The 27,265-nt window shown below is 50.1% G+C and overlaps 1 protein-coding gene across 4 annotated transcripts; it reads right to left on the reverse strand.

Annotated features, from left to right (window-relative positions):
* Positions 1-2,518: 2,518 nt before the first annotated feature.
* On the reverse strand, positions 2,519-27,265 carry C2CD5 (C2 calcium dependent domain containing 5). Of its 4 annotated transcripts, XM_053464151.1 has the most exons (29): positions 27,142-27,265; positions 26,423-26,535; positions 26,125-26,211; positions 25,864-26,035; positions 25,434-25,529; positions 25,084-25,239; positions 24,761-24,959; positions 23,971-24,180; positions 23,079-23,230; positions 21,317-21,502; positions 17,403-17,488; positions 17,143-17,251; positions 13,160-13,274; positions 12,408-12,503; positions 10,584-10,775; positions 10,315-10,501; positions 8,588-8,752; positions 8,252-8,392; positions 8,079-8,142; positions 7,848-7,909; positions 7,512-7,610; positions 6,964-7,053; positions 6,077-6,164; positions 5,580-5,666; positions 5,141-5,185; positions 4,902-5,003; positions 3,552-3,736; positions 3,301-3,447; positions 2,519-2,929 (listed from the first exon to the last, which is right to left on the reverse strand). In XM_053464151.1, the coding sequence occupies exons 2-29, from the start codon at positions 26,510-26,512 to the stop codon at positions 2,816-2,818; spliced, it is 3,522 nt and encodes a 1,173-aa protein (XP_053320126.1). In that variant the 5' UTR covers positions 26,513-26,535; positions 27,142-27,265; the 3' UTR covers positions 2,519-2,815. The 4 variants fall into 4 exon arrangements, with proteins under 4 accessions (XP_053320126.1, XP_053320124.1, XP_053320123.1 ...); XM_053464149.1 differs by lacking the exons at positions 4,902-5,003; positions 23,971-24,180; positions 24,761-24,959; ... (4 more) ...; positions 26,423-26,535; positions 27,142-27,265 and adding an exon at positions 24,475-24,733 and having other exon boundaries at positions 5,120-5,185; positions 12,318-12,503; XM_053464148.1 differs by lacking the exons at positions 4,902-5,003; positions 24,761-24,959; positions 25,084-25,239; ... (3 more) ...; positions 26,423-26,535; positions 27,142-27,265 and having other exon boundaries at positions 5,120-5,185; positions 12,318-12,503; positions 23,971-24,440.

The following is a 27,265-nucleotide window of genomic DNA, read 5'->3' on the forward strand; positions in this document are numbered from 1 at the left end:
TATCTGTGCTCTTGATGGGGTAACTATCCTCCTCCCGTTGCCCCGGCGTCTGGACTGCGATCTCTCATCGGCCCCGCCCCCAAATCTGTTCAGCCACGCCCCTACATACACCCCCAACTCAGACCCCCCCCCAACACGATTTAAATCCCCGGAGACTCCAGAGACAAAAGGCACGGTGTACACAGCGCTGTACCCAGCAATATACACAGCAATATACACAGCGCTGTACCCAGCAATATACCCAGTAATATACACAGCAATATACCCAGCGCTGTACCCAGCAATATACCCAGTAATATACACAGCAATATACACAGCGCTGTACCCAGCAATATACCCAGCACTGTACCCAGTGCTGTACTCAGCTAAGGAGATCACCAGCGGCTTCCCTCTGTAAATGGACTGCACTGGGGGGCTTTTAATGCGTCTCCACCTCAATACGCATGACAGCTTCCGCAGGATCCCCCAAAATAACACACTTTATTGGGGAAGAATATCGGGGGTTTAAAGGGCAACAGAAGCGGGGTAACTCGGGGTAAACACAAAGAAAAGCAAAGCAAATTGCCCCGTTCCACGACCAATCAGGGGCTTCCGACTTTAAGGACCAACCAACAGGAATGCTGCATAATCTGAAAACCTGAACGTAGTTGGCACCGGGTAGGGGCAACGGGGCTAGAAACGCATCTGCCGATGGGGCTATGGTACAAACAGGACCGGGTCTTATTACAGGTCGCTATGGTGATTGGACCATTAGTCCATGGGGTAAGATGGTTTCTTGCCCCGACGTGTTTGATACCCTAACATGTCACACGCGGCGCCCGGATACCCCGGCCGGGTAAAAGCCCCATCAGTAACAATGGGAAAATTTATGCCGGTGGCTCATGGTGACCCCGACTCCGATCTGCCCCCCACTATACGAGAGCGTTAACAGAACCCGCGCCTTCCCCTCCCCCAGGCTGACAGCCGCCGGCAGACAGGAGGACAGCGACAACCGGAGCGACGGGACGCCATTCGCTTTCATTACGGCAAACGACGCAACCAATCCATTTTTTTTAATATCGCTGACTTGGCACATTTCCTGGGTTGTTGCTATGGAAACGCCCGGCAGCCGTTGCAGAGCGCGCTCATCGTGAATGTAAATGTCAGGGATCCCCCGTCGGAGGCGGCGATCCGCTGGGCTGTCCGCTGATCCCCGGCGCGTTTATTAAACACTGATTAATATTTTATGATGCGGACGAGACCGGTGGCCCCGGGGGGGGGTACCATTTAGTGGCCCCGGCGGCCCCCCGTCTCTCCTGCTGTAAAGACTCAAACCTTAATCAGTTGTTGGTCTCGTTTTAGATTCAGGAGCCGTATGTCTATCCCATGCATGTTTAATACCCTCACTGTATTACCCTCTACCACCTCTGCCGGAAGACTCTTCCATTTATAGACCACCCTCTCAGTAACTCTTCTTTCAATAGATTTGTATTCTCTTTACCCGACGCAGTCAGCTCACAGGATTTTTCCGCCATGAACGTGCGTCGCCCCCCCCCCGACCGCAGAAAGACTCCTGACTGCGCTGAGGACCCGACGCGTTTCTGCCATGGAGGAGCCGGCTGGACAAATCTAACGGATAAACCAAAATAACTTTCCGGGCCTCAGCCAATCCCCAGGGCCTCTCTCCCCATCCCTTTACGCGTCACCTAACTTTAATTTCTGAATCTAAGAGGCTCTGGGACTTAGATGTAACATAAGGAAGTTTTACTTCACCATGAGGGTGGTAGATAAGCGGAACAGCCTCCCAACAGAGGTGGTAGAGGGTAATACAGTGAGGGTATTAAACATGCATGGGATAGACATACGGCTCCTGAATCTAAGACGAGACCAACGACCGATTAAGGTTTGAGTCTTTACAGCAGGAGAAACGGGCGAGTAGACGGGGGCCGGATGGGGGCCGATCTCCTGGGTTTCTCAGTAGATCACGGAGCAAACGACACAAAATCAGAGAAAACGCTTTTTCAGCTTCGTTCTGTCGTTTTATTTCACTTCTGCAGACCTAGAACCGGCTACGAGGTAGAACCCCCCCTGCCCCCCCATTATCTCCCGTCCGCTACATTGTAACACAAGGTGCTAAAGCGACAGCGCCACCTGCAGCTCGGAACCCGCGGACGATCTCCTCACAGCAGACCATTTACTGCGCAGGCGCTGCGTGGAGCCCTCGCTGTAACAAACAGACGCGTTCCAGGTATTTCCATCTCAGTCCAGGGCTGTCCGCCCGCCGGCTCTGGGGCCGGATACGGTCAGGGAGCGGATGGCGAGGGGCCCCGGGATTGCCGCTGTTGTACTCGGCTGCGCGGCTCCATCTGACGGACGAGTGGAGGTCGACGCGGTTCGCTTCCCGTCTCCTCATCGCGCTTTAAGCTGCCGGGGTTTGGGGGTCCCTGGCGGGGCGTTTCACAGAAGCGGGGGAGCCGCCGTTACACGCTACAGAGAAGTACATCGGGGTATCGCCGCGGCAACGCCAGCCACTCAGTGATAATTTATCAAGAATATATTTGTGTGAAATATTTACAAAATGAGAAAAAATATTTTATTCCAATTTCGTTGCATTCGAGGAGCTGGTTGGGCGCGTAGAAGTCCGGCGGCGGATTACCGCTCTTCCCCGGGGCGCCGTTTAAATGAATGCGGTTTCACCGGCTGACCGTGCGGCGGCCACAAGCATCGCGCATGCGAGGATAAATAACGCGGAAAACACGTTCCGGAGCCACGGATCGGCGCCATTAGCGTCTTTCACTGAAAGCAACACGCGGCGCCGGCACGCGGGACGCCGGATTCATGTGGCGCCGTCTCCCTGAGGCGCGGGGTGTGTGGCGGCGGCCGCGGCTTCCAGTTCTGATTCGCGGTTAAAGATCACGGCGTCTCCGCTGACGTTAATGAGGCACTGCGCCTGCGGGGAGGAGAGCAGAGGATTACACCCCGTCCCGGCCACCAGCGGACCCTCTGACCACCCGTCCCGGTCCTAAACTACACGAAACCATTAACAGATCTCAGCCAGGCGCTGGTATCATGCAATTATATCAAAGTGGGCGGTAGATAAGTGGAACAGAATCCCAGCAGAGGTGGTAGAGGGTAATACAGTGAGGGTATTAAACATGCGCGGGATAGACATACGGCTCCTGAATCTAAGACGAGACCGACGACTGATTAAGGTTTGAGTCTCTACGGGATGGAAGGACTGGCAGAGTAGACGGGGGCCGGATGGGGCAGATCTGTAGAGCGATATAAATAATTCCCTATCTACACAATGCAGTAAGGCACCTGATTCTTGTTGGTATTCTCCATGAACACGCACTGCTTCATGATATAGGACACCACGGCGTTCCCCCCGAGAGCCGCCACGTGCGCCCGGACCATGGCGAACACTTCGCAGATAAACGCGTGCAGGAAGCCGCTGACTCCGCCCTCCTAAAAACGTGCAAAAAAACGTGAAATGAAACCAGCTTCAGGCGGGTCGGGGGGCTCCGCGGGGTGGTCTACGGGGCCGAGGATCACTGTGATTGGTCTCTCACCTCGCGCAGGGACGTGGTTTCTCGGATAAAAAACATGTTGATGATCCCGAGGTATTTGGTAATCTTGGCCCCGGGGATGAATGAAAGAGGAGTCATCTTGACGACGGTGATGGCGGGGACCGCGCCGGCGGATCGGTGCCGCAGGAGCCCCTCGGCCAGCGGACTCGCCTTCTCCAGCGACGTGGCTGAAAGGAAAGCAAAGCGGTGAGACCCCCGGGGGGGGGCAAAGGACGGGGGCTGCGAGATACACAGCGATCGGGGGCCACATTCACACGCGGTACCGGTGAAGCAGGGCCGTGTGGCATCATTAGAGAGCGAGTGAATGAAGGAGGGTCATGCGAGAGCGTGCATGCGCAGATGGCGGGGGGGGAAAAAACACATTCCTGCAAAAAGAATCATGAATGAGAGCAGAAAAAAATCGACAAAACAGGAAAAACTAGGAAAAAAGAGGGAGAGAAAAGGATGGCGGGATTTCTGTCATCGGGCGGAAGGATCATCGCGTTTCATAGAGTGTGAAAGTTGGAACGAATATCGAGGAGATTGCCGGGAGTCTGAAAATCCCCCGAACCTCCCGAAACCAACGGCAACCGCTGACAACCAATGGAAATGTAATGCCGGGGTTCAGTAACTGACCGGTTTTATTTATTTATTAATTATTTCTAATTGCAATAATTGTATCTTTAAATTATTTCTCGCCCAAACAGAGCCCCCATGATTTAAAGCTACGGAGTCCCCTGCGGGGGGGGGTCGGCAAAAGACCACCAGGAGGAAATTAAATAGAAATCTATCTCCAGCAACGCTCTGTCCTTTCTAACACTTTTCCAACTGGTGCAGGAATCGGGAGAGGTGCGCGGGCTGCGTTCGGCCCCCTTGGGCGCTTTACAGCTTGATGTTACTAGTTTCATGCTCTAAGGGTTAATCCAACATGCGTATAAGATGACCGTTCTCAATCTTGATACATTTCCCCGTTTTCTGCTTGCGGTGCATTGTGGGAATGCGCATGCGCGACGCACCGGGACCCTGCAGACAGGACGCCTTGGTGCTATCGATCCCTTTCACTGGACGAGACATATTTTAAAGATCTCTCGGCTGTTATTCCAGAACAATCGGGGGTTTTAACCATTTATCGTCCGGGTTTAGCGTTTCGGGCACCCGAACCCTGGACGGGTGAGATTTGGGGAACGTCACCTAAGGCGCGTTCTGTCGACGCGGTGACGAGGGGCCGGCAGCTTTCACACTCCGCTAACGTGGCGCTTTTGATCTCGGTAGCCATTAATGAGAAGGAAGCTCCAGCCGTCACCGCCGTGGATCTGAAACGATCATCGCAAGCGAGAAAGGAGAGCTGCCTACTTGTCTTAACCGATCCGCGCCTCGCCATGTGAGCTCTCGCTTTAATCTGCTCTATCCAGCCGCTGCATCTGTCTGCAAAGGAACCCAAATCAACAGAAGTGGCTGGAAACGGGAAACAAACAAAAAACAACAAAAAAAGGAAAAAAAACACATCGATGGATGACGCTTCTTCTGACGAGACGGTCTGCGGAGAAAAGAGCGCCGCGCGGCCCACTCACCTCGCTGCGCGGCCCACTCACCTCGCTGCGCGGCCCCCGCCGTGGATCCTGCGCGATCCGGGAAATCTGCAGTGAAACAACGCAACGGCGGAGAGTTAGAGAGCAGCGGGCGGCCGGCGTATCAGTGACACGATACAAACAGATAGACAGGCGACACGGCGCGGAGGGGTCACTGAGGGTTACCCCAAATATTCCTACACTACAGTCAGGAGAGGGGGAGAGTCCGACGCGTCGGGGGCACCATGCGCAGGCTCACTCGCTGCCGGGGGTCCCTGATCTGCGTTGTTATAAACAAACATCGCGGGATCAGCAATTGACTCTGTAAAGGATCAGCGACGTCCGGCTAAAAATAAACATTTAACTGCATTTAAAGCTAAGACCCCAGGAACGCGATGACGGAGCGCCCCCTGGTGGCTGACGCGGGATATCCGCCCGGTAATCATTTCCATGAAATCCTCACCTTTTGCCGGAGAGAAGGGCTGGAAGCTCGGAGAATCCGAATTTAATTCCATGGAGAACTGAAGCTGATCCTCGGTGTCCGTAGAACCTGGAAGAAAAACCCACGCGCATTTGGCAATGAATGGAATGACGGGTGGGCGGACCCCCGACGGGCGGGCGGACCCCCAACGTCCGGGCCACGGGGCATCCTTTTCAACAACTACAATATATATAAAACCGTCAAAATGCTTTAAGGAGTTCATTCTACCAAGACGTCCCGCCACGCGATACATGCGCGGAATCAGAGCCCGCAGACCGAACACACAAACGGCTTTGTTTAGTAAAAGATTACCGGAGTGCCGGCAGCGCGGGGCGACGGATCTGGGAATTTAATTAAAGGAAGAAATAGTCTGCGCGGATTTTCTTTATGAAAAGGTTAGTTGCTGCCTCCCTGCCCCGCGGATCCCACGCAGTATCTGCACCGTACATGCGCGTTACGGCAGCATGCGGGGTCCCCACCTCGGGTCTGCGCTTTCTCCGCTCTGCTTCTGCTTCCTTGCAACGCGTTTTGTTTGTCGAACCTGATCGCGACGGCGGTGACGGCAACCTGCAGACGGGTACAAGAAACAGATGAGTTCGCTGGAAGGGGAGCGATCCCGCCGCGCGTCCTACCTCGCTTACTGCACCGACCTTCCCTGCGGCTAATACCCCCGGCAGCTAATACCCCCGGCAGCTAATACCCCCGGCAGCTAATACCCCCGGCAGCTAATACCCCCGGCGGCTAATACCCCCGGCGGCTAATACCCCGGGACACATAACCCCCGGAGGCTAATACCCCAGGCCACATACCCCCAGCAGCTAATACCCACCCCTAGCGGCTAATACCCCCCGGCAGCTAATACCCCGGGCCACATAACCCCCGGCGGCTAATACCCCGGGCCGCATAACCCCCGGAGGCTAATACCCCGGGCCGCATAACCCCCGGAGACTAATACCCCAGGCCACATACCCCCGGCAGCTAATACCCCCGGCTGCATAACCCCCGGCGGCTAATACCCCGGGACACATAACCCCTGCAGCTAATACCCCGGGCCGCATAACCCCCGGAGGCTGATACCCCAGGCCACATACACCCGGCAGCTAATACCCCCGGCTGCATAACCCCCGGCGGCTAATACCCCGGGACACATAACCCCGGAGGCTAATACCCCGGGCCGCATAACCCCCGGAGGCTAATACCCCCGGCAGCTAATACCCTGGGACACATTACCCCTGCGGCTAATACCCCAGGGCCGCATAACCCCCGGAGGCTAATACCCCAGGACACATAACCCCCGGCGGCTAATACCCTCGGCCGACTCGATATCACCATCAGAGATTCTCCTCTATAAAACGAAACGATTGACCTGAATGGACTCGTCTTCCGGGACGTAGACCGTGAAATTCACGTGGCAGAGGCAGCAGGGAACCATCGAACGCAGCTTGAAGTAAAGACTCTGAGACACAAACAGAGACAACGGCGGCGGATTATTAAACAGACAGAACGCAACGTATAATCCCAGCGTATAATCCCGACGCATTAACTCATCGTATAAACTCATCGTATAAACTCAGCGTATAAACTCAGCGTATAATCCCAGCGTATGAACTCAGCATATAATCCCAGTGTATGAACTCAGCATATAATCCCAGCGTATGAACTCAGCATATAATCCCAACGCATAAACTCATCGTATAAACTCATCGTATAAACTCAGCGTATAATCCCAGCGTACAAACTCCGCGTATAATCAGATGCTTAGTAATTAAGGCTGGCAAATGGAATTAATGCTCATAATATCCCCCCTTTGCCCATACAGCATTTAATATTTGCCCCACTCTGCCCATACAGTAATATTTGCCCCGCTCGGCCCACACAGTAATATTTGCCCCGCTCTGCCCACACAGAGTTTACCTTCAGCAGATTCTCGCAGAGGTCGTTAAAACTCTTATTGAGCGTCGGGTTCGTTAGGCTCATGTTGGGGAGTCGGATCACCCTGACGGACGTAAACATCTGCAGCGAGAAACAAAGGGTTAATTCCCGACAGGTCACAGAAAGAGCGCCGATTATCCAGCTGATGGCGACCGCTCCGCTCCAGTGGTTGCCGTAGTGATTTTGTACCAGAATCGCGCCTTACATCTATAACACTAAAAAAGTGACATCAAAAGGCAAACACAAACGTCACGTTCCCTGATGATGTCAGAAGAGGGAGGCGTTGTGGGGCCCGACCCGCTCGCACGCGCTCCTCACCTGTATGTCCGCCGTCCAGTTATTGATTCCAGGCATGATTTCCGTGTTACAGCTAAAAAACCCTAAAAAGGAAAAGACAATAAAATCGAATGGAATTCACAAACCTCTAAGAGACACAAATAACAGCCACGAATACTTTCAGACCTCCACATTACAGGGGGGGGGGCGAGGGGGTCACTATTGCACCCCATAGGGCGGAACGGCCGCGTCTGGGTGGTCCGCGCAGCTCACCTGGGGGAGGCGGTACGTCGGTGAGCAGCGAATGCACGTCCTCCATGGCGTCGGTGTCATCGATCTAACAGAAACATTAAACAGCGAAGGTCGGTTCCAAATGAGGGCATTTCGTGGCCGCTGAGATAATTCCTCCCCGATGAAAGCTACATTCACGCCGTTCGCTTCCTTACCTCCAAGACGAACGCATCCTTTTTCCCATGCGATAAATCCAGCTCCGCCACCTCGTCCGAGCTTTCGGACTGCGAGCGGAGCAGCCGTGACCTCTGGCGCGGCTCCGGAATGGGCGACCCGACGGCTTCCTCCAACACCTCCTGGAATAAAACGAGACGAATCCCAACGAGTAACGACTGAAAGCGACCTTCGCATCCCTCCGCGAGACAGACGGACGGACAGAATCCCTGCCGGCACGCGAACCCGTCGTCAGCAACAACGCAGCGGCCCCCCGAACGGGACAGACAATCGGGTAAAGCGGGCGACAGGGTCGTTTATATTTATCAGCGGCTTACCGGGGGATTTATCTCGTAAAGCTCTTTGTTCTTGGCGATGGTCTCGTTGATCTTCTTCTGCACGTGGGAGATGTGCTGCTCCGAAGCCCCGTCGCTGGGGGTCTTCCCGGCAATCTGGATCCCTCCAGGGGCAGGTAACGAGGCCAGGTACACGCCTGTGGCAGACTAACACGGACACGTTGGTTACACATGACCTGGAATACACTTGGACACACAACACGCTAACCAGCGACTCCCAGAATATATATATATATATATATATATAACATAACAATATATAGAATATATATATATATATAGAATATATATAACGTAACAATATATAGAATAATATATATATATATATATATATATATATATATATAACATAACAATATATAGAGAATATATATATATATATAAAACGTAACAATATATAGAGAATATATATATATATATAAAACGTAACAATATATAGAGAATATATAACGTAACAATATATAGAATAATATAATATATATATATATTTATAACATAACAATACATAGAATTATATATATATATATATACATATATAACGTAACAATATATAGAATAATATAATATATATATATATATATATATATATTTATAACATAACAATACATAGAATTATATATATATATATATATATATATACATATATATATATATATAACGTAACAATATATAGAATAATATAATATATATATATATATATATTTATAACATAACAATACATAGAATTATATATATATATATATACATATATATATATAACGTAACAATATATAGAATAATATATATATATAACATAACAATATATAGAATATATATATATATATATATATATATATATACACATATATAACGTAACAATATATAGAACTATATATATATAACATAACAATATATAGAATAATATAATATATATATATATATATATATATATATAACGTAACAATATATAGAACTATATATATATATATATATATATATATATATATATAACGTAACAATATATAGAATAATATATATATATATAACATAACAATATATAGAATATATATATATAACGTAACAACATATAGAACAATATATAGAATAATATATATATATATATAACGTAACAATATATAGAATAATATATATATATATATATATAACGTAACAATATATAGAATAATATATATATATAAATAACGTAACAATATATATATATAATGTAATAGTATATATAATGCAATAATGTATACACTGCTATGATGTAATAATGTATACACTGCTATGATGTAACAATGTAATAATGTATACACTGTTATAATGTAACAATGTAATAAAGTATACACCGTTATAATTTAATAAAGTATACACCGTTATAATGTAATAATGTATACACCGTTATAATGTAACAATGTAATAATGTATACACCGTTATAATGTAATAATGTATACACTGTTATAATGTAATAATGTAACAATGTAACAGGATTTCAGCTTATATTCACTGCCGTTATACTGCGCATCCCGAGTTTTCCGACCACCGCAGATACGTTGCTTATACGTTGTGCAGGCGGACGGGGACCACCGGGTCCCGGAGCGAGTCCTGTACTGCGCGACCGTCGTTGTGTACATTTCCTATGACTATTTACTTCTATTTAATAGTTTGAAGGTTCTGGGGTGGGCTAGAGCGTTTGGAACCATTATGTGGTTTGGGGGTCTTCACTTACGGCCAGCCCGAGCAGCATGTTCTCGCCGACGGTGATCTGAATGCGGAGGCCGAACAGGCTGTTCATGCTTCTCAGCTTCACCTTGTTCATGAGCTGCGTGTGGAGCTCGTACTCCATGAACGGCAGGAGGTTGCTGACGGCCGTGGCGTTGGCTTCCGCCTGGCCTTTCTTCTTAAGCCGACATAACCTGGCGGCAGAGAGAACGGGTGTGAGCGATAACCGTGCACCGGTAACACGCATGGCGCGCGGCAGATACCTGTAGGACTCACCTTGCTTGAATGAGACAGCCTTTCCCCACCACTGGCGCGTCGGCCGGCAGATCTATGGTGGTGAACAGCACGTCCGGGACCTTGTGCTTGTGGCAGCTGTAGCAGAACGTCAGATGTGCCGGGAAAGGCATGTTCAGCTCATCGTAAGGGATGTGGCAAAAAGCGCACGGCGGCGGGGATCCGTCTTCAGGCCTGATCACGGGAGAAGCGAAAACATATCACGGCCGCGCATGTTTAACGTATGAGAAAGCGCAGCGAAGCCTGGAGACTGTCAATCAGAAGGAAACTCGCTGGCCACAAGGGGGCGACACAGTCCAGCACGTCATACAAGAGGGCGTTACGGGGTAATTTATCTTTACTGCTGATAAAGGACTGCAATAATATAATATAATATCATTATAATAATAGTGATTATCAACATTTAGCTGCCTTCTGATTGGCTGAAAACACCAAAGAACCAGAATCAATTCTTTTATTATTATTTATTGATCTATTATATTTATTTATTATATTTATTTACGTTTTATTATATTTACTTGCATTTCTCTGCCCCTCTCATTACCCGCGTTCACTAAAATCATTTTTGCAGCCCTTTTGTCTCTGAATGTATATATATATTTTTTAAATAAAATCCAAATTAATGCAACATTGGGCCCTGGGAAGGAGATATAGCCACAAATATGTATATATTAGCGGCAAAAAAAGGGAAAATTGACATTTAACCCTCATCAGCATTGTTACCCTCTGTGGCTCTTATTATACAGCAATTTATTCCGCATCACAACATTCTTTCAACCCAACAAATTACAGACACAGAAACGTGAGAATTTCACCGATCGGGTGACTGATTTGGGGAATAATCATTAGCCCCCAAGCTACGTGCCGGCCGGCTGGGGCCCGAGGAGCCGCTCCGGCTTTTTGGAATTATTATATTATTAATATAAAGATTATATACAAGGGTGATTGTAAAACCCGACAGATTAACATAGATTTGAAAAGACGCGCCGTTTAGAAGACACGGCATTCACCACGTTTTATAATCGGCGACCGTTACGATGTACTCATTCACACGCGCATGCTCCACGCAGCTGGTTACATATGATGTATGTTAGTTCCGTTTGAGAACACGTGTTTTTACTTTGTGGCGTTATCAGTCGTGTAAATGGCAAACGTGTCGGATTTGGGGTAGTATTTAAAGAGGCAGCGTCCCGACTTACACAAAGACCCCCGCTTATGGCACGCAAAATAAGTACGCTGGATCCGGACAGTGGAGACACCCCCGCTCGCTAGGGCAGATTCGGGAGGTGATACCCCGGGGGACCATTAAAGAAAAAATAGAGAATGATTTAGGAGAATTAAGCCGCTGCCTGACTGTTCCCGACAGGTTTACCGAGTCGGGGGATTACTGAACGATCATGCGCAACGGCAACCTCAGAAATGAAAACCTCGGTGCAGAAGCAGCGGACTAACCGGGCAGAGGCTGGATGACTTGGAGTTAGAAAAGCTCTAAAAAGTATTTTTACTCCCCGTAACGGAGCCCGGGCTGTCGATGCACACGTATGTATTATTTACCCACCCTGCGGACGAGGAGGTGGAACTGCCCGTTTAAATGTCCCCAAACGCTGAGAAGGGAAGGCCGGGTCCGCGCGGCGCAGGCACGGGTTACCTCTGCGGCTGTTAGTGGGAACGGGTTAAGCGCGTGTCCTGAGCCCTGACCGGTCCTGCGTAACCTACCCTAAAAGGAGGCAACTATCCTGGTTCTGAAGGTAAAAATCAACCTCTCCCTTGTCTGACCCTATCAAGAAGCCGGGCTGCCCAGACAACCTTTGTTCCAAACAGCATTCGGTGCCGGCATCCTGGAGAAAGCGAGGGTTCAGCACGGCTGCGGTGCCGGAGGCCGACAAGATACACACCTCCTCGCTGCAAAACAGAGGGAACACGGGGTTAACACCACACGCCAAGCACAATGCACGCAGCACGCAAAGGACAGATAGTATCGATATTACACGCAAAGGACAGATAGTATCGATAACACACGCAAAGCACAACGCACGCAAAGGACACGTAGTATCGATAATACACGCAAAGGACAATACACGCAAAGGACACGTAGTATCGATATTACACGCAAAGGACAGATAGTATCGATAACACACGCAAAGCACAACGCACGCAAAGGACACGTTGTATCGGCACTACACGCACAGCTCTTTTCAGAACCTGCATGTAACGCGGGGGGCTCTGCAATAACAGCTCCCACCGATACGCAAGTGGCTGCAACCCAACTGCCCGCACCTCGCTGCCTTTAGAGTGTCAGCTCCTGGGAACAGAGCCCGCTGAATGCTGTTCTATGGCTTATTTTGGCAGAGGGCCAGTAACAGTATATTTGAATCACGGGACGCGCCCCGGACGCTCTCCCCCTGCCCCAGCACAGAGGTGTCTTTATCCCAGCGGTTCCGGGCTGCAGACACGTTCCGTGTTCTTTTCACGGCATCAGCGCATGTATAATCTGCATGCAGCAAATCGCCGAGTCTCCGCTCCTTCGCGTGGCGGCGCACACGGGTGATCGGACTCACCAGATACTAGTGGACTCACTGTAGCCGACCACAGCGTGGCACCCGAGGGCCCTGGCGTGAGACTTTATCTCCTGGCGAATCTCTGCCCACCAGGCGTCTCGCGTTTCCGGTTCATCTGAAGAAAAAGAGGGGAGAAAGAAAAACTTAGGACCCCTCGTCCGGTATCCACACCGACCGGCCATGCGCTCCAACCGGTGGTCTCCATACACTAACCACGAGTCACGTGCGAGCGCGTACAGACGCAGAAAGGGTCTCTGCCTCACGTGTTACAAACACGCCGCTCTGTGCAGACGTCTGCTATGGTACCGGCGTGTTTTCTGCATTATTACATCATCACGGGTCTCTACATACAGCCCGTCAGACTCGTGCAGCGGCAATCTTCTGATACGCAGGGTAATCGGGGGGGCTTTTTTAGGGGACGCAGAGCTCTCCCCGCTTACAAGAAACATCATCGCAGCCTCTGCGGAGTCCGCAACGTCAATAAGACCGCTGCGCTCTAAATCTCGTTATATCAGAAAATTGCAGGTGCATAAATCAACGTTCTGGGGACTTTCTCCTCGGCTCGGGTCCCTCAGCATACATAAAATACCAAGCGACTTCAGCAGGTACGTTACCAAAAGGCCACGCTCAGTACAAAATAATACCATTTGCCACAATGCACGGGTGCTGCGCATGTCGTGCTATTAAAGCTCGCAGCAGCGAATGCGATCGACAAGGAATTTTATCTGCAACCTACAACTTTCATAGCTGTGCAGACAGAAAGCGCGGACAGGAGGACGGGAGACTTACCTGCCACGTCAGACACGGATCAAACAGGGGGGGTCACTAAACGCAGCAGCACACTCCGGCCACAAGCGGCGGGGGTCCCGAGGCAAGCGAGAAGAAAGCAGGAAGACGGAGACGCCTCTAACCCCCGGCAAAAGCAAAGCTGAGTGCACTCGGCAAGGCAGCCACTAACGGGTACTCTAGTGCATGCGCGGATCGTGGCATCACATACAGAAAACCATGGCAGCTCACTGAAACGCAGACACAAAGAAACGTCCTACGGGAAGCACTGAACGGGCCGCGCCGGGCCGGCCGCGCTCATCGACAGACCCGAAATAGACTGAACGGGGGGCTTACGGGGGGCCGGGTCTTGTTTGTGATGTTAGCAGAGATTATTTTGTTTGTTTTTTCACTGAAATCCAATCGGAATTTGACGATAACGATCTCTCAAACGTTTGTTGTGTAAACGCGAAAAAAAACACGTCAAGCAGCAATAGTCACAGGTCACACGCGGTCAATGCCAGCCCCGACACGCTAGGAAAGTAACCGCTTTACGGAGACTGTTTTGTAAACAGGTTTCCCGGATTTACCGGATTCCACAGAAAACGTACACGGCTCGCACCATCGGGGTCCACTGGGTCACTGCTACATTGTTTCAACTCAACTATTAGTGAGCGGACCCCAATGCACCAATAGAAAGAGAGCCCCCCGTATTACTTCAATGCACCAATAGAAAGAGAGCCCCCCGTATTACTTCAATGCACCAATAGAAAGAGAGCCCCCCCGTATTACTTCAATGCACCAATAGAAAGAGAGCCCCCCGTATTACTTCAATGCACCAATAGAAAGAGAGCCCCCCCCGTATTACTTCAATGCACCAATAGAAAGAGAGCCCCCCGTATTACTTCAATGCACCAATAGAAAGAGAGCCCCCCCGTATTACTTCAATGCACCAATAGAAAGAGAGCCCCCCGTATTACTTCAATGCACCAATAGAGAGCCCCCCGTATTACTTCAATGCACCAATAGAAAGAGAGCCCCCCGTATTACTTCAATGCACCAATAGAAAGAAAACCCCCCGAGAGGGGACAGAAAGCCCCCGATCCTGGCAAAGTACCCCCCGGCGACCCTGTTTATAACATACATTCCATGGAAATTCCCGGCGTGTCGGCTGCCTGATGAAATGCCTGCGCGGCTGCCAAGCGGTGACCGCGGCGGAGATGCCCCCGGCCGCATTGCCCCGGGACAATGGGTGAAAGGAGCCGTCTTACCCCGGGAATGTCAGCGTGACGCCGAGGGATCGCATACAGAATAGGAGGCATTAAAAGATTTGCAGCGGCACGGAAACAGAAATTTGCTGAGACGCCATTATTTTTTATTAAAGTTTGTTGTTCCTGCGCAGGAAGTAAACCGGTAACGACGCGCGATCACAGCGACCGCCGCGTTCCGCTCTGGCGTCAGATACATAAAGTTACGTTCCTTGGAATATACAAAACGGGAAAAATCTATCATATTCCTTTTCCGCTTTCGGGAATGTTTGGGGATCAATGTGACCGCCCGGGGGGGGGTCTGCCTGGGGGGGTCATCATTTTATAATTTATATTTTTCTCCTCGATCAATTTTTTGAAAATATGCAGGAATCGGGTCTGGGGGCCGCGTTGGGGGCCGCAGTGCTAAACTTTTCACTGAGCTGCCATAGTTTTCGCCGTCATACGATCTACACGGAAGGATGATGATATACCTGAAGTGTAACAATTCCAGTCTAGCAGTTTGTAAGATCTGGTGTTACCCATAATCCCGACAAAGGCTGAGTTTAAAACAGCAAATTAGTGGGTCAGTTACAGAAGCGGAAAGACACAGAGAGAAGAGACAGAGAGAGAAGAGGAGAGGAGAGGCGAGAGAGAGAGAGAGAGAGAGAGAAGAGGAGAGAAGAAGAGAGGGAAAGGAGAGGGAAAGGAGAGGAGAGAGAGGAGAGAGAAGCAAAGATAGAGAAGAGAGAAGAGAAGAGAGAAGAGGAGAGAGAGAGAGAGAGAGAGAGAGAGAAGAATAGAGAGAAGAAGAGAGTGAAAGGAGAGGGAAAGAAGAGGAGAGAGAGAGAAAGAAAGAAGAGGAGAAAGAAGAGGAGAGGAGAGACGAGAAGAAGAGTAGAGAGAGAAGAGGAAGGGAGAGAGAAGAGGAAGGGAGAGAGAAGAGGAAGGGAGAGAGAAGAGGAGGGGAGAGAGAAGAGGAGGGGAGAGAGAAGAGGAGGGGAGAGAGAAGAGGAAGGGAGAGAGGAGGGGAGAGGAGGGGAGAGGAGCAGAGAGACACGCGCAGGCACAGCTTACACGGAAACTGCAACAACAGACAGCACAGTTAATAAAAGTTTGGAATGATCTGGAAGAACCGGCACCAGTTATGGCCAAAGTGTATTATTTTGTGAACTTTAACATTTAGTGTAAAACTCCTTACATTTTTATGAGATTTTCGATTTTGCTGAAAAGCTCTTTGAACGCCGGTATAAAGAAACAACGTTACCCGGCAGAGACCACGGCGGCAGGTAACCCGCGTCCAAACAGGCCAGAAAACCTTGTTAAAGGGCAGCCAATCAGAAAAAAGGGGGCCAGGTGCATGCTGGGATACATCACCTTCTCAACAATGGAGAAACTTTATTAGAATTGAACATTTTGGCCGCTTTTACGCCGATTAACGTCTACTTTTTGGTGGAAGCATCAGTTTTATGAACAAAATAATCAGAAGAAATAGAAATCCCCCAAACGCAGCCTGCAGAGGAACGCGTCGGCGCACGCGGGGTCAAAGAGCTTTTCTGAAGCGCTACGGCCCCTGAGATCAGGGCTGCCGGCATCTCGCACCATTACGGAATATTACGGAATAACGAGAGTGATAACGACCCCAAAAACCGGCAGATACCCCGGAAGCATCGAAACGCGCGGCACAACCGATATAAAACCCCACGCCGGGGCATTACCACCTCCGACAGTGCCCAGTGTTTTGGGAGATTTTGCCTCTCTTGCGTGCCCTGTGCCCCGCCCAGCCTCCTGACACGTGCAGTGCCCCTCCCACTGACACACCCGGTTCCCCGCCTCCTGAAGTGCCCCACTGCTGACCCGCCTCCTGCCACGCCCCACCGCCTCCCAGCCTCCTGCCACGCATGGTGCCTCTTTCTATAAATGTGACCCACTGACGCGCATGTCGCGAGCGCCGCGTAAGAAAACACGTACCGGGATTGTGAATCCGATCCAGAAGCTTGACGGAGCGCGCGCTGACCACCCCGCCGGCGTGAACGAGAAATCCCGGGGGGAAGGAGGTGAGAGTGAAAAACGGGAACTCCTGGGAGGAATAAACATGTAAACGGGACACATGGCAGCACTTTTAGTATCAGGTTTATAAGAAGCAAACATAGTCCGCAGCGCGGTACACAATGACATCATTACTTGTGTATGAGGATCTGTGACGATACAAACACACAACGAGCGATTACCCTCTGCTCCAGCGCGGTCTGCGTCTGCTGCCTCAGGAGGCCTTTAAATGCCCCTCCATCTCTTCCTGCGCTGCCGCTTCCCATTCCTAGGGGGCAGTATCACAGAGATAAAGTCAGCCATCGCGTTCCACGCCATTCCTCACCTCCCTGAGCGCCGCCGTCGGGACCCGAAAGCCTGGCTGTAATTCTACGAGCAGGAGCCGGAAGTGTCATTTAACGCTAATAACTCAAAGGTCGCGCAATAGAAGAGCCGGTCGTCTCCGTCAGCTGGTCTCCGTCACCGCGCGCCGCGTCTGTCTAACGGCCTTTTGGGCAAGCAGGGAGCCGCACCTCGCACCGGCCACCTTATGCATGCGCAGTTTTAAGCCCCCCTAGCCCAGAAGCAGGGATATGCCGGTGCGAGGACTGGTGGTCGGCTACGGCTACTGGAGGAAGAGCTTACAATCACTTGCCGGTACACGGAACACGCACAGGGTTATGTCTAAACAGCAATTCTCGTACGAAGCGGAGCAATCGCCATGGAAACCACCTCTTTGCTCCACTTCTAGAATTGCCCTTTCTACAGAACCCGTCGGAACGTTCCTGAATGAAAAGGACCGGGTCCGGGATATCCGTTCCCCAAAATACCGTAGGCTAAACCCCCCAGGGGGACTAGGTGGGTTCAAAGCGGCGGCTGGATGAGGGAACATTGTAGAGCGTCCATTGCTCGACCCCCGGGGGGTCCTGCGATTATCCGACCAGACAGTAATAATGGCAGCAAAACATAAAAATGGGACAACTGCTCACAAAACAATGGGGGTCCGGAGCAGCAGCGATATATATCGTGTATTCCAGCAGAGAGAGGGGGGAGCGAGGAGGTCGGGACAATGGAGGAGTCAGAATGTGCCAACGCGTTTCACCATCTCCGGAGATCACGGGGGGCTTCTAGCCGGACACACGCCAACGTCTACGGGGTAAAAGTCTGCGAATCTGTACCCGGGGGGGGGTATGAAGCTTAACAAATCATTGGTCACTGGTTGCCGTGTGGACGACAAGGACCATAGCAACTGGAGAGTTCCTCTCCTCCAATAAACTTCACCGACAAAACGACATTGTCGCGCATGCACACACCACAAAACGTGCTCACGGCGCACAGCGGGTTACGCGTCATGGCACCGGACACGTGTAAAACGAGTCGGACATTTCATTAGATTAACACAATATTTTAGTTATTGATTTTTTTTATTCAGGACAGGCATTTATTTTAACGGTGACCGGAACCCCCCCCCCAAAAAAAAACACGTCCCGGCCGGCGAAACCCAAAGCTTACCGGGGTTTTTCTAACGTGCGGCCGACCCTTAACTAACAAGCGTAGACTTTCCGGTACATTTTCTATTAGTTATGGAATGAGGAATAATGGAGCGTTGCCACGGAGACGTAAAGCGTTGGCAACAATGTATCACGACACAGGCGGAGGGGCGGGGCCAAAGCCGAGGGCGGGAAATGAAAAGCGAAACGCGCCAACCGATCAGCGCTGACTACAGGGCTGAACGGATTACAGGGCTGCTAATTCCTTCACTTCAACCTGATCACATACCGGGAGCGTGGGCTTTATAGGTGTTTTTTTTTTTTAATCGTTGCCTTTAACCTTCTTCGGGGTTTTTCATGGAATATTTGAAAGCGTCCGGAGTGCGTACTTTACAAGCAATGTGCGGAATCGGGAAACGTGGTCTCATCACCATGGCAACCAATCACTAAAACATCCCCACGACAACATTAATAACATTACAAATGAATAAGAAACTTTGCATAAAAATCACCTGTTTTATAGATAAGCCCCAATGTGTTAAATAATGCAGCTGCACGCATGGCTGTTCCTGCGCGCCACCTGTCTCTTTAGTTTAGTGCCAACACTCGCCCTCACTTACGGCAGAGAGAGAGTGAGAGAGAGCGCGAGAGTGAGAGAGAGCGCGAGCGTGAGAGAGAGAGCGCGAGCGTGAGAGAGAGAGCGCGAGCGTGAGAGAGAGTGAGAGAGAGCGCGAGCGTGAGAGAGAGAGCGCGAGCGTGAGAGAGAGAGCGCGAGCGTGAGAGAGAGAGCGCGAGCGTGAGAGAGAGAGCGCGAGCGTGAGAGAGAGAGCGCGAGCGTGAGAGAGAGAGCGCGAGCGTGAGAGCGCGAGCGCGAGAGAGAGAGCGCGAGCGCGAGAGAGAGAGCGCGAGAGTGAGAGAGAGAGCGTGAGAGAGAGAGCGCGAGCGTGAGAGAGAGAGCGCGAGCGTGAGAGAGAGAGCGCGAGCGTGAGAGAGAGAGCGCGAGAGAGAGCGCGAGCGTGAGAGAGCGAGCACGAGAGAGAGCGCGAGCGTGAGAGAGCGAGCGCGAGAGAGAGAGAGAGCGCGAGAGAGAGAGCGCGAGCGCGAGAGAGAGTGCGTAAGAGAGAGAGCGCGAGCGTGAGAGAAAGAGCGCGAGCGTGAGAGAGAGAGAGAGAGAGAGAGAGAGCGCGAGAGAGAGAGCGCGAGCGCGAGAGAGAGTGCGTAAGAGAGAGAGCGCGAGCGTGAGAGAAAGAGCGCGAGCGTGAGAGAGAGAGAGAGAGAGAGAGAGAGCAGAAATGCAGAAGAAAATTCGGAGCTCTCTACTTTTGTTTTTTGGGGTCCCGGCTCATTTTCGGACATTCGTGTAAATTAATCAAATTGTTACATTTTATTAAAACAAATATATAGATCCGGGAGACGAGTCCAGTTTTTACAGCTAACATTCTGTGATACGTCTTTCCTTTTGCCCAAACTGCCGCAGAATGATGAGATTCCACGCGATTGCCTGTAACGTACGCCAATTCCAGAGGCAAGCGTCCAAGCTGCAGCTTCCCATGGTGTGTCATTATAATAGAGGATAATGCAGCGTGTTTGGGGAGCAGTCCGGGGTACCCGGGGAGCTCGCTCACTGCCACGTGTCACACACCCTTCTGACACCCGAGGAGTTAAACACAACCAACGTGCTATCATCACACGGATGGGCCGGGTCCTGCTGCGTGTTACACGCGTGTGTTAAGCGGTTATCAGCTAGGGACTTATTTTAAAACTGCAACATCCGGAAAGATCTGTTTTCCGAGAACAGAAAACAACGTATTTAGACTTAAAGTCGACCAAACACACGGTTCAGATAAAGTCACCGATCCAGAGCTGTTTTTTAAAGCATTCTTGTTTTCAAAGCCGCTCTTTAGGGGGCGTGTTGATAAAGGGTTAATAAAGAGATCGGCCCTCACATCACCAGGCTGGACTGAACCCCAAAGCGAGAATTAAAGGGACAGTCACACACCGTGACGCCCCCATACTATACGAAAGCCGGGACCCCGAAGGTTCCGCTGTCTCCTTAGACTTTAGTGGCCCTCTCCTCGGAGGGTGACCAAGAAAAGAGGGGCTACATAGCCCATCGGGGGAGTGCGGCCCTAGCAGAAGTACAATGGGGACCCTGTATCCTCTGCGGCTTAACAGCTCCGACGCCGCCACCAAATCTGCCAACGTGGTTAAAAGACGACCCCCCCGGGCTTTTCACTTAAATCCCATAAAAAAGACAGGAATCGGGGCTTCAATTTTGCAATAGGGAGAAATAACAAAAGAGTGAAAGAGAATTAGGAGCATGTGGTGGACGCATGGAATAACCGCCCAGTAGTGTTATAAAGACATTCAGCATTTGTTGGGTATAAAGGTGCTTTTCAGGAGGGGACGGAGGCTGCCCCTCCCCCTCTAAAGGAGTCTAATAAATTAGAAAGAAGTAATTATTCTCAATGATGTTGCAGTTTTAAAACGGCCATTTTCACGGTTTTAAGAAACTTTTACACAGAATCACTCGTTAGTCCCGCGATTTAAGATCTGCATGCGGGGTCTGTGAAGTCTCATCGAGCAAACGGCATGAAAGAGGGGAGAAAAGTGTCGGCCGTCCCTACCGGCCAGGAGCAGCTCGTCACTCAATGAGATGGACTTCCGCAGCACGGGGCCGGTGTGTCTGGGGTGCAGAGGGGTCGCACTACACCCCACCGGGGGGCGACAGGACTGACTGACAAATGGGGTCTCGCAAAAGAGTGCAGGAGAGCTTGGGCAAACGAACATCCTTGTCCCCCGGTGGGTAAGGGCTGTTACAGGACGGGAGCGGAGAGAGGATGGGAGGTTCGGGCGATGCGGAAAGAACAGAAATAGAAGAGAAATCAAAATATTAAAAAAGCAATAATAATAATAATAATAATAAAAAAAAACAAAACCAAAAAGATAACGGTTCCTGGGAGGGATACAGATATATACTGCCTGCGTAATGAATGCCACGGGAGAAACGCATAGGGGTCACGTGGCACAACCAACAGAACCATGAAAGCAAACAGAATGGAAAGTTATCGAAATTGTGCACTTTATTCGCAGTCGGCTCCTCAGCAATAAAAGTTTGGTTTAAACGGGAATTACCGCAGCCCACCGTGGGACTAAAGTGCTACGAGCGAGGGGATCCAGTCCAAGGGGCCAAATAAAACCAGTGACCAGACGTTAAAATGTATCGTATTCAATTCAATAATAAGTTCAATGATCAGTGCGTGGAATATTAACAGCTTGCCCCTGACCTCCACGTGTCTCTGCTTATCTGATAACACGTGCAGAGTGCAAATTATACATGATCAGAGATATTACCCACAGCTGCGGGTCTGTATGCCGGGGGATTATGCGGTAAGGGGGTTATTACCCAGAATCCCCAGCTGTGGTGGGAGCTCTGTATGCCGTGTGATTATGTGATAAGGGGGTAAATACCCCAAATCCTCGGCTGTGGCGGGAGCTCTGTATGCCGTGTGATTATGGGGTAAGAGGGTTATTACCCAGAATCCTCGGCTGCGGCGGGAGCTCTGTATGCGGTGTGATTATGGGGTAAGAGGGTTATTACCCAGAATCCCCAGCTGCAGCGGAAGCTCTGTATGCCAGGTGATTATGGGGTAAGGGGGGGGTAAATACCCCAAATCCCCAGCTGCGGCGGGAGCTCTGTATGCCGTGTGATTATGGGGTAAGAGGGTTATTACCCAGAATCCTCGGCTGCGGCAGGAGCGCTGTATGCGGTGTGATTATGGGGTAAGAGGGTTATTACCCAGAATCCCCGGCTGCAGCGGGAGCTCTGTATGCCGTGTGTTTATGGGGTAAGGGGGTTATTACCCAGAATCCCCGGCTGCGGCAGGAGCGCTGTATGCCGTGTGAATAGGGGTAAGGGGGTTATTATCCAGAATCCCCGGCTGCGGCGGGAGCTCTGTATGCCGTGTGATTATGGGGTAAGGGGGTTATTACCCAGAATCCCCGGCTGCGGCGGGAGCTCTGTATGCCGTGTGATTATGGAGTAAGGGGGTTATTATCCAGAATCCCCGGCTGCGGCGGGAGCTCTGTATGCCGTGTGAATAGGGGTAAGGGGGTTATTACCCAGAATCCCCGGCTGCGGCAGGAGCTCTGTATGCCGTGTGAATAGGGGTAAGGGGGTTATTATCCAGAATCCCAGCTGCGGCGGCCGAGGTTCTGTATCCTTTCCATGAAGGAATTACCTTATTAACAGATCGCGGAGCCCGTGCTGCTAACGCACTTTACTGTGAACACAATTTTGATAACTTGCGGATGAAGGGACAAAGAAACATGAATATAAAAAAAAATACAACAGAAAAAACAAACAAAAAGTGAGCGGATGCCCCTTACCAGTCTTAGGTGTCAAACTTAAATCTGTGTCAGAAGAGGAGGACTGTCGGCTGTAAGACTTGGAAGGTGAAAAGGAACAGGTTTGGTTTTTCAGAGGGGTGGAGGGTCCTGATGAGTGAGTATTGGGGTAAAGCTCTTCACTGAAGGGAGCCCTGCCAGAAGAAGGTGGACACAGATTAAATAATCCCTCCGTATATATGATCAGGCTGATGGCGGGACGGACGGGAGTGAGGGGACATCACCCCGCAAAACCACTAGCATCTGGCTCAAGCGTCCAGCGTTCCAATCCTATCACTCCAGCCGCTGACCTCCGGGACACGTCCACGCAACGAAACACAAGTAAAGCCAACACAAAGAGGGGGATAAAAAGCAGAGACTAATAAACAGAAATGTGAGATTCCGTCACAGTTTATGCAGCCAAGAAAAAAAATGCATTAATATCAGAATTAGGGATTGTTTCCTTATCCTCTAACATCACCCATGTGCCAAGGCAGGGTAACGTATCATGCCAAGCGCCGCATACTACCTACCTGTCACCCAAAATGCTGCTTCTATTGACACAGATCACTCCTTACATCCCCGGAGGGATCCTATTAAACGGGGCAGGAAAATCATTTGAGATTATTTTATGAAGCGGTTAGAATTCAAAGTCCAGGGAGGAATGCCGAAAGTCGATATATAACCCCAAATCCTTGTGTATTCGTGTTATCTTGTCAATGGATCGACACAAATTATTTCTTAGGACTGTATTTACTGTACCAGGGGCTCATGGTCTGAGTGCAGTGTCAATAGAAGGGACATAGGCAAAAGGCTGGGGTGATGCCTGCATGGGGCATTTCAGCTGCATAGCAAGAACAGAGCGCCCATACAGCATGAAGTACATGGTACCTGCCTAAACTCCCTGCCTGTCTGCCCTCTGCCGTAAGACTGCCTGCGGCCTGCCTCTCCCCAGCTCCTGAGTCTGAGTGGTCTCGTACCAGTGTAGATGAGAGTGGGAACTGACACAGAGAAGTTCTGAGTGAGCCGTGAGCCGGTAGCTGTGTGAATTGGGCTGTTGTGAGTTGAGCGATACCCGTGGCTTGGCGGCTGCACCAGCGGAGACCTGAGACAGTTGGTAGCGGAAGGTGGGAAAAAAGAGAAAACAAGTACAGAGAAGAGGCTGGCAAAGGTTAGATAATTAATAAGGTTTGGGTGAGATTGGGGTAGTGTTGGGTTTCGTACTCCTAGAAACATGCAAGAAGAGAAGAGGTAGACAGTCTATTCATTCAGTTTGTTAGGTATAAGACACGTGCAAGCGGAGAGCAGACAGGTGTCGAGACCCGGAAAAAGAAGAAACAGGGGGGTCCAAAACATGCCATCTACGCAAACCAAGGAAACCAACCCAGGGGGGTTATACCTGCTCTGGGTGCAGCGATCAGCAGCTCTTGGACACCAAAACAAAACGTGAAAACCTCTGTGTGTTAGATGGAATCTCAATAACCCCACAAAATGCCCCAAGAATCTCGTATAAAAGTATGAATTGTGACACTTTTACTGGTCAGGAGCCAGACTGTGTCTCAGGGATACGACACACTTTTATATATTTAAAAAAGAAACACATAATACACATGATCTGAGAAATAAAACGATCTGGATCTAATGAATGGATGTGAGAAAAACTCTCTGCCGGGACGCACACTTACTCTTTCATTTCCTTGCAGGGAGAGTTACACACCGGAGCAAATGGGGCCGGGTTACTTAGTTTATCCAGCGTGCAGGCCGTTCCAATGGCTCGGACCACCAAACCAGATTCCCCTTCCAGATCAAAACACTGCAGGTAACCGACCACCGCATTCCCTCGCATCCCCAGAACCTTGAGGCCAATCTTCCTCTGCAGCTCCCCTAAAAGAACAGAGCGAGGAGGACACATTCAGAGATAAACGTCACGGCCGCGTCGCCAGCGCAGAACAAAGCTTTCCGTTGAGAATTTTAAGTTGACCGATATACAGGAGCTCCGCTTTCTCACCAGACATTAATGAAATGAGGCGCTGCCTGGCCTCGTTAGAGGCTCTTGGGGTCCGGATCCTGTCGATCCATTGGTACTCTGGATCCTCATTCACCACGAGCTCCTCCACGAATCCATGTATGACCACGGCCCGGTACGACTTCGGGATGGATGTGGCTGCGAAGCAAACACGCACGTTAACAAAAGTAACATTTTTCATTATTTGCAGCTCAAAGACTTCTCATCTGTACCAAAAAGATGCAAATAAAGGTGATTTGGAAAAAAACAGGGTCTTAAGATTTGAAGTGTGTAACAGAGCGTTTCAGAATATTTTGTCACCATCTCCATTTTGCCCGTTTTGTGGCACTTACTGCAAAAGAACTTGACTCCACACGACGATTGCCTGAATTGATTCAAGTCATTGAAGAGATCAACTTTCACCACTACGCTGATCTCGCCACGGATCCCTGGGTACAAAGGGGGGGGAACGTGCGTCAGAGACGGGACCTCCACCCCTGAAGCCCTCCACCCTCAGCCACTGACCACAGGTCTGAGTGACCACCTACCCCCCCATTTGGTACAGATTCAGAGGTAAATTTGATTCTAATGTAGAAATTGGGAAACTACTAAAGAAATGTGAATAAAGTACAATATGGTGACAGTAAATCTCCAGTCACATGACTCCGCTGGTACTAAGGGGGGGGGGGCTCTTGGGTTATCGCATGGAGTCTGTACATTAAGTAGACAGTGAGCTGAAGGAGACCCCCGGGGTTTGGCTGCCGCCGGATTAGACGCGATTACCGTGTATCGTGTCATATATGGGGAACCAGCCGGAGATCACGGTCGCCGCTTCGCTGTACAACAAGGGATCGATATCGATGTACACTTTGCCGATGGCATCGTTGGCGCTGTACGTGTCGTGGTCCAAGACGGTGATCTGCAGGGGCTCGTCCTGTAAGTCTTCATCGTCCACCTGTGGGGCAGTTACAGGGGTTACAGGACCGCAAAAGGTTTACTTACCCCGAGTCATTTTCATATGATGGAGAAACGGCCAGGAATTACCTCAAATTTGAACCATTCGGAGTTCCACTGCGGGTTCAGAGATTTCGGATAAACATCCGTCTTGAAAGTGGTGTTTGCAAATTTTACCTACAGATAAAGCAAGAAAACGAGAGGACATTAAGCTGCCGCAGACTATTGCGATCAGGCAGATTATCTTTCTTTTGGTCAGAGCTTGGATGCGAAGGATAATAACGGGTGAAAACGGTTCCCGAAGCTTCCATTTAACGTAATCCTCACAGTGACGGAACGTTAACCCTTCCAGCTCTCCGCACATTACACAATTAACCCAGAAACTCACCTCTACGAAGGCATCGGTCAGGTCGCTGGCTCGGTCCATCACCGGCAGGTGGCGACCCGCCATAATCTTTACTTTCAGCTTTCCCGGCATGGCGAATGTTAATCACCTAAACACCGAGGATGAATAGAAGGATGATGGGATATTATTATATTATTAATTATTATTATTAATATCCTTTATTTATTAAGCGTCATCAAGTTACAATAGAAATTAAAAGCAGGGGTGAGACGAGGGAGCAGGATTTAGGGGTAAGGGGTTTTGGATGCATGACATGCTCCGGCTGTGCATTTGGTATTTATATATTGATTAAAGTAGCACCATCATATACCACAGCGATGTACAGCAGAGCAATAGTCACATCGTATTATATAAAAATGGCCAACTGATATTTAGTGTTAATTTAGGGAGATGCCCAGCTTTATGTGGGAAATATAGATAACTGTATATGGGGTTTATACAGAGGGGGGTGCCTATACCCTGCGGTATATGGGGTGAATACAGAGGGGGGTCTATACCCTGCGGTATATGGGGTGTATACAGAGGGGGGTGCCTATACCCTGCGGTATATGGGATGTATACTGAGAGGTCTATACCCAGCGGTATATGAGCTGTATACAGAGAGGGGAGGTCTATACCCTGCGGTATATGGGGTGTATACAGAGGGGGGGGTGCCTATACCCTGCGGTATATGGGGTGGATACAGAGCGGGAGGAGCATACCCAGCGGTATATAGGGGTGAGCCGTGTGCCTATAAGCCCCTCCTCCTGTGGGGTCACTCACAGTCCGTGGGCCCCGCTCCCCCGCATGGCCCCAGAACCCCCTGACACTCCTGTCCTTCTGCCG

Source organism: Spea bombifrons, chromosome 4 (assembly GCF_027358695.1).
Source record: "Spea bombifrons isolate aSpeBom1 chromosome 4, aSpeBom1.2.pri, whole genome shotgun sequence".
NCBI lineage: Eukaryota > Metazoa > Chordata > Amphibia > Anura > Pelobatidae > Spea > Spea bombifrons.

Coding starts and splice junctions, on each gene's coding strand:
- C2CD5 (XM_053464151.1), bottom strand. CDS start 26,512: ATGCCGGGAAAGCTGAAAGTAAAGATTATGGCGGGTCGCCACCTGCCG. Junction 8,753..10,314: donor ACATGCTGCTCGGGCTGGCC/GTAAGTGAAGAC, acceptor TGTCCGTGTTAG/TCTGCCACAGGCGTGTACCT. Junction 8,143..8,251: donor AGGATGCGTTCGTCTTGGAG/GTAAGGAAGCGA, acceptor TGTTTCTGTTAG/ATCGATGACACCGACGCCAT.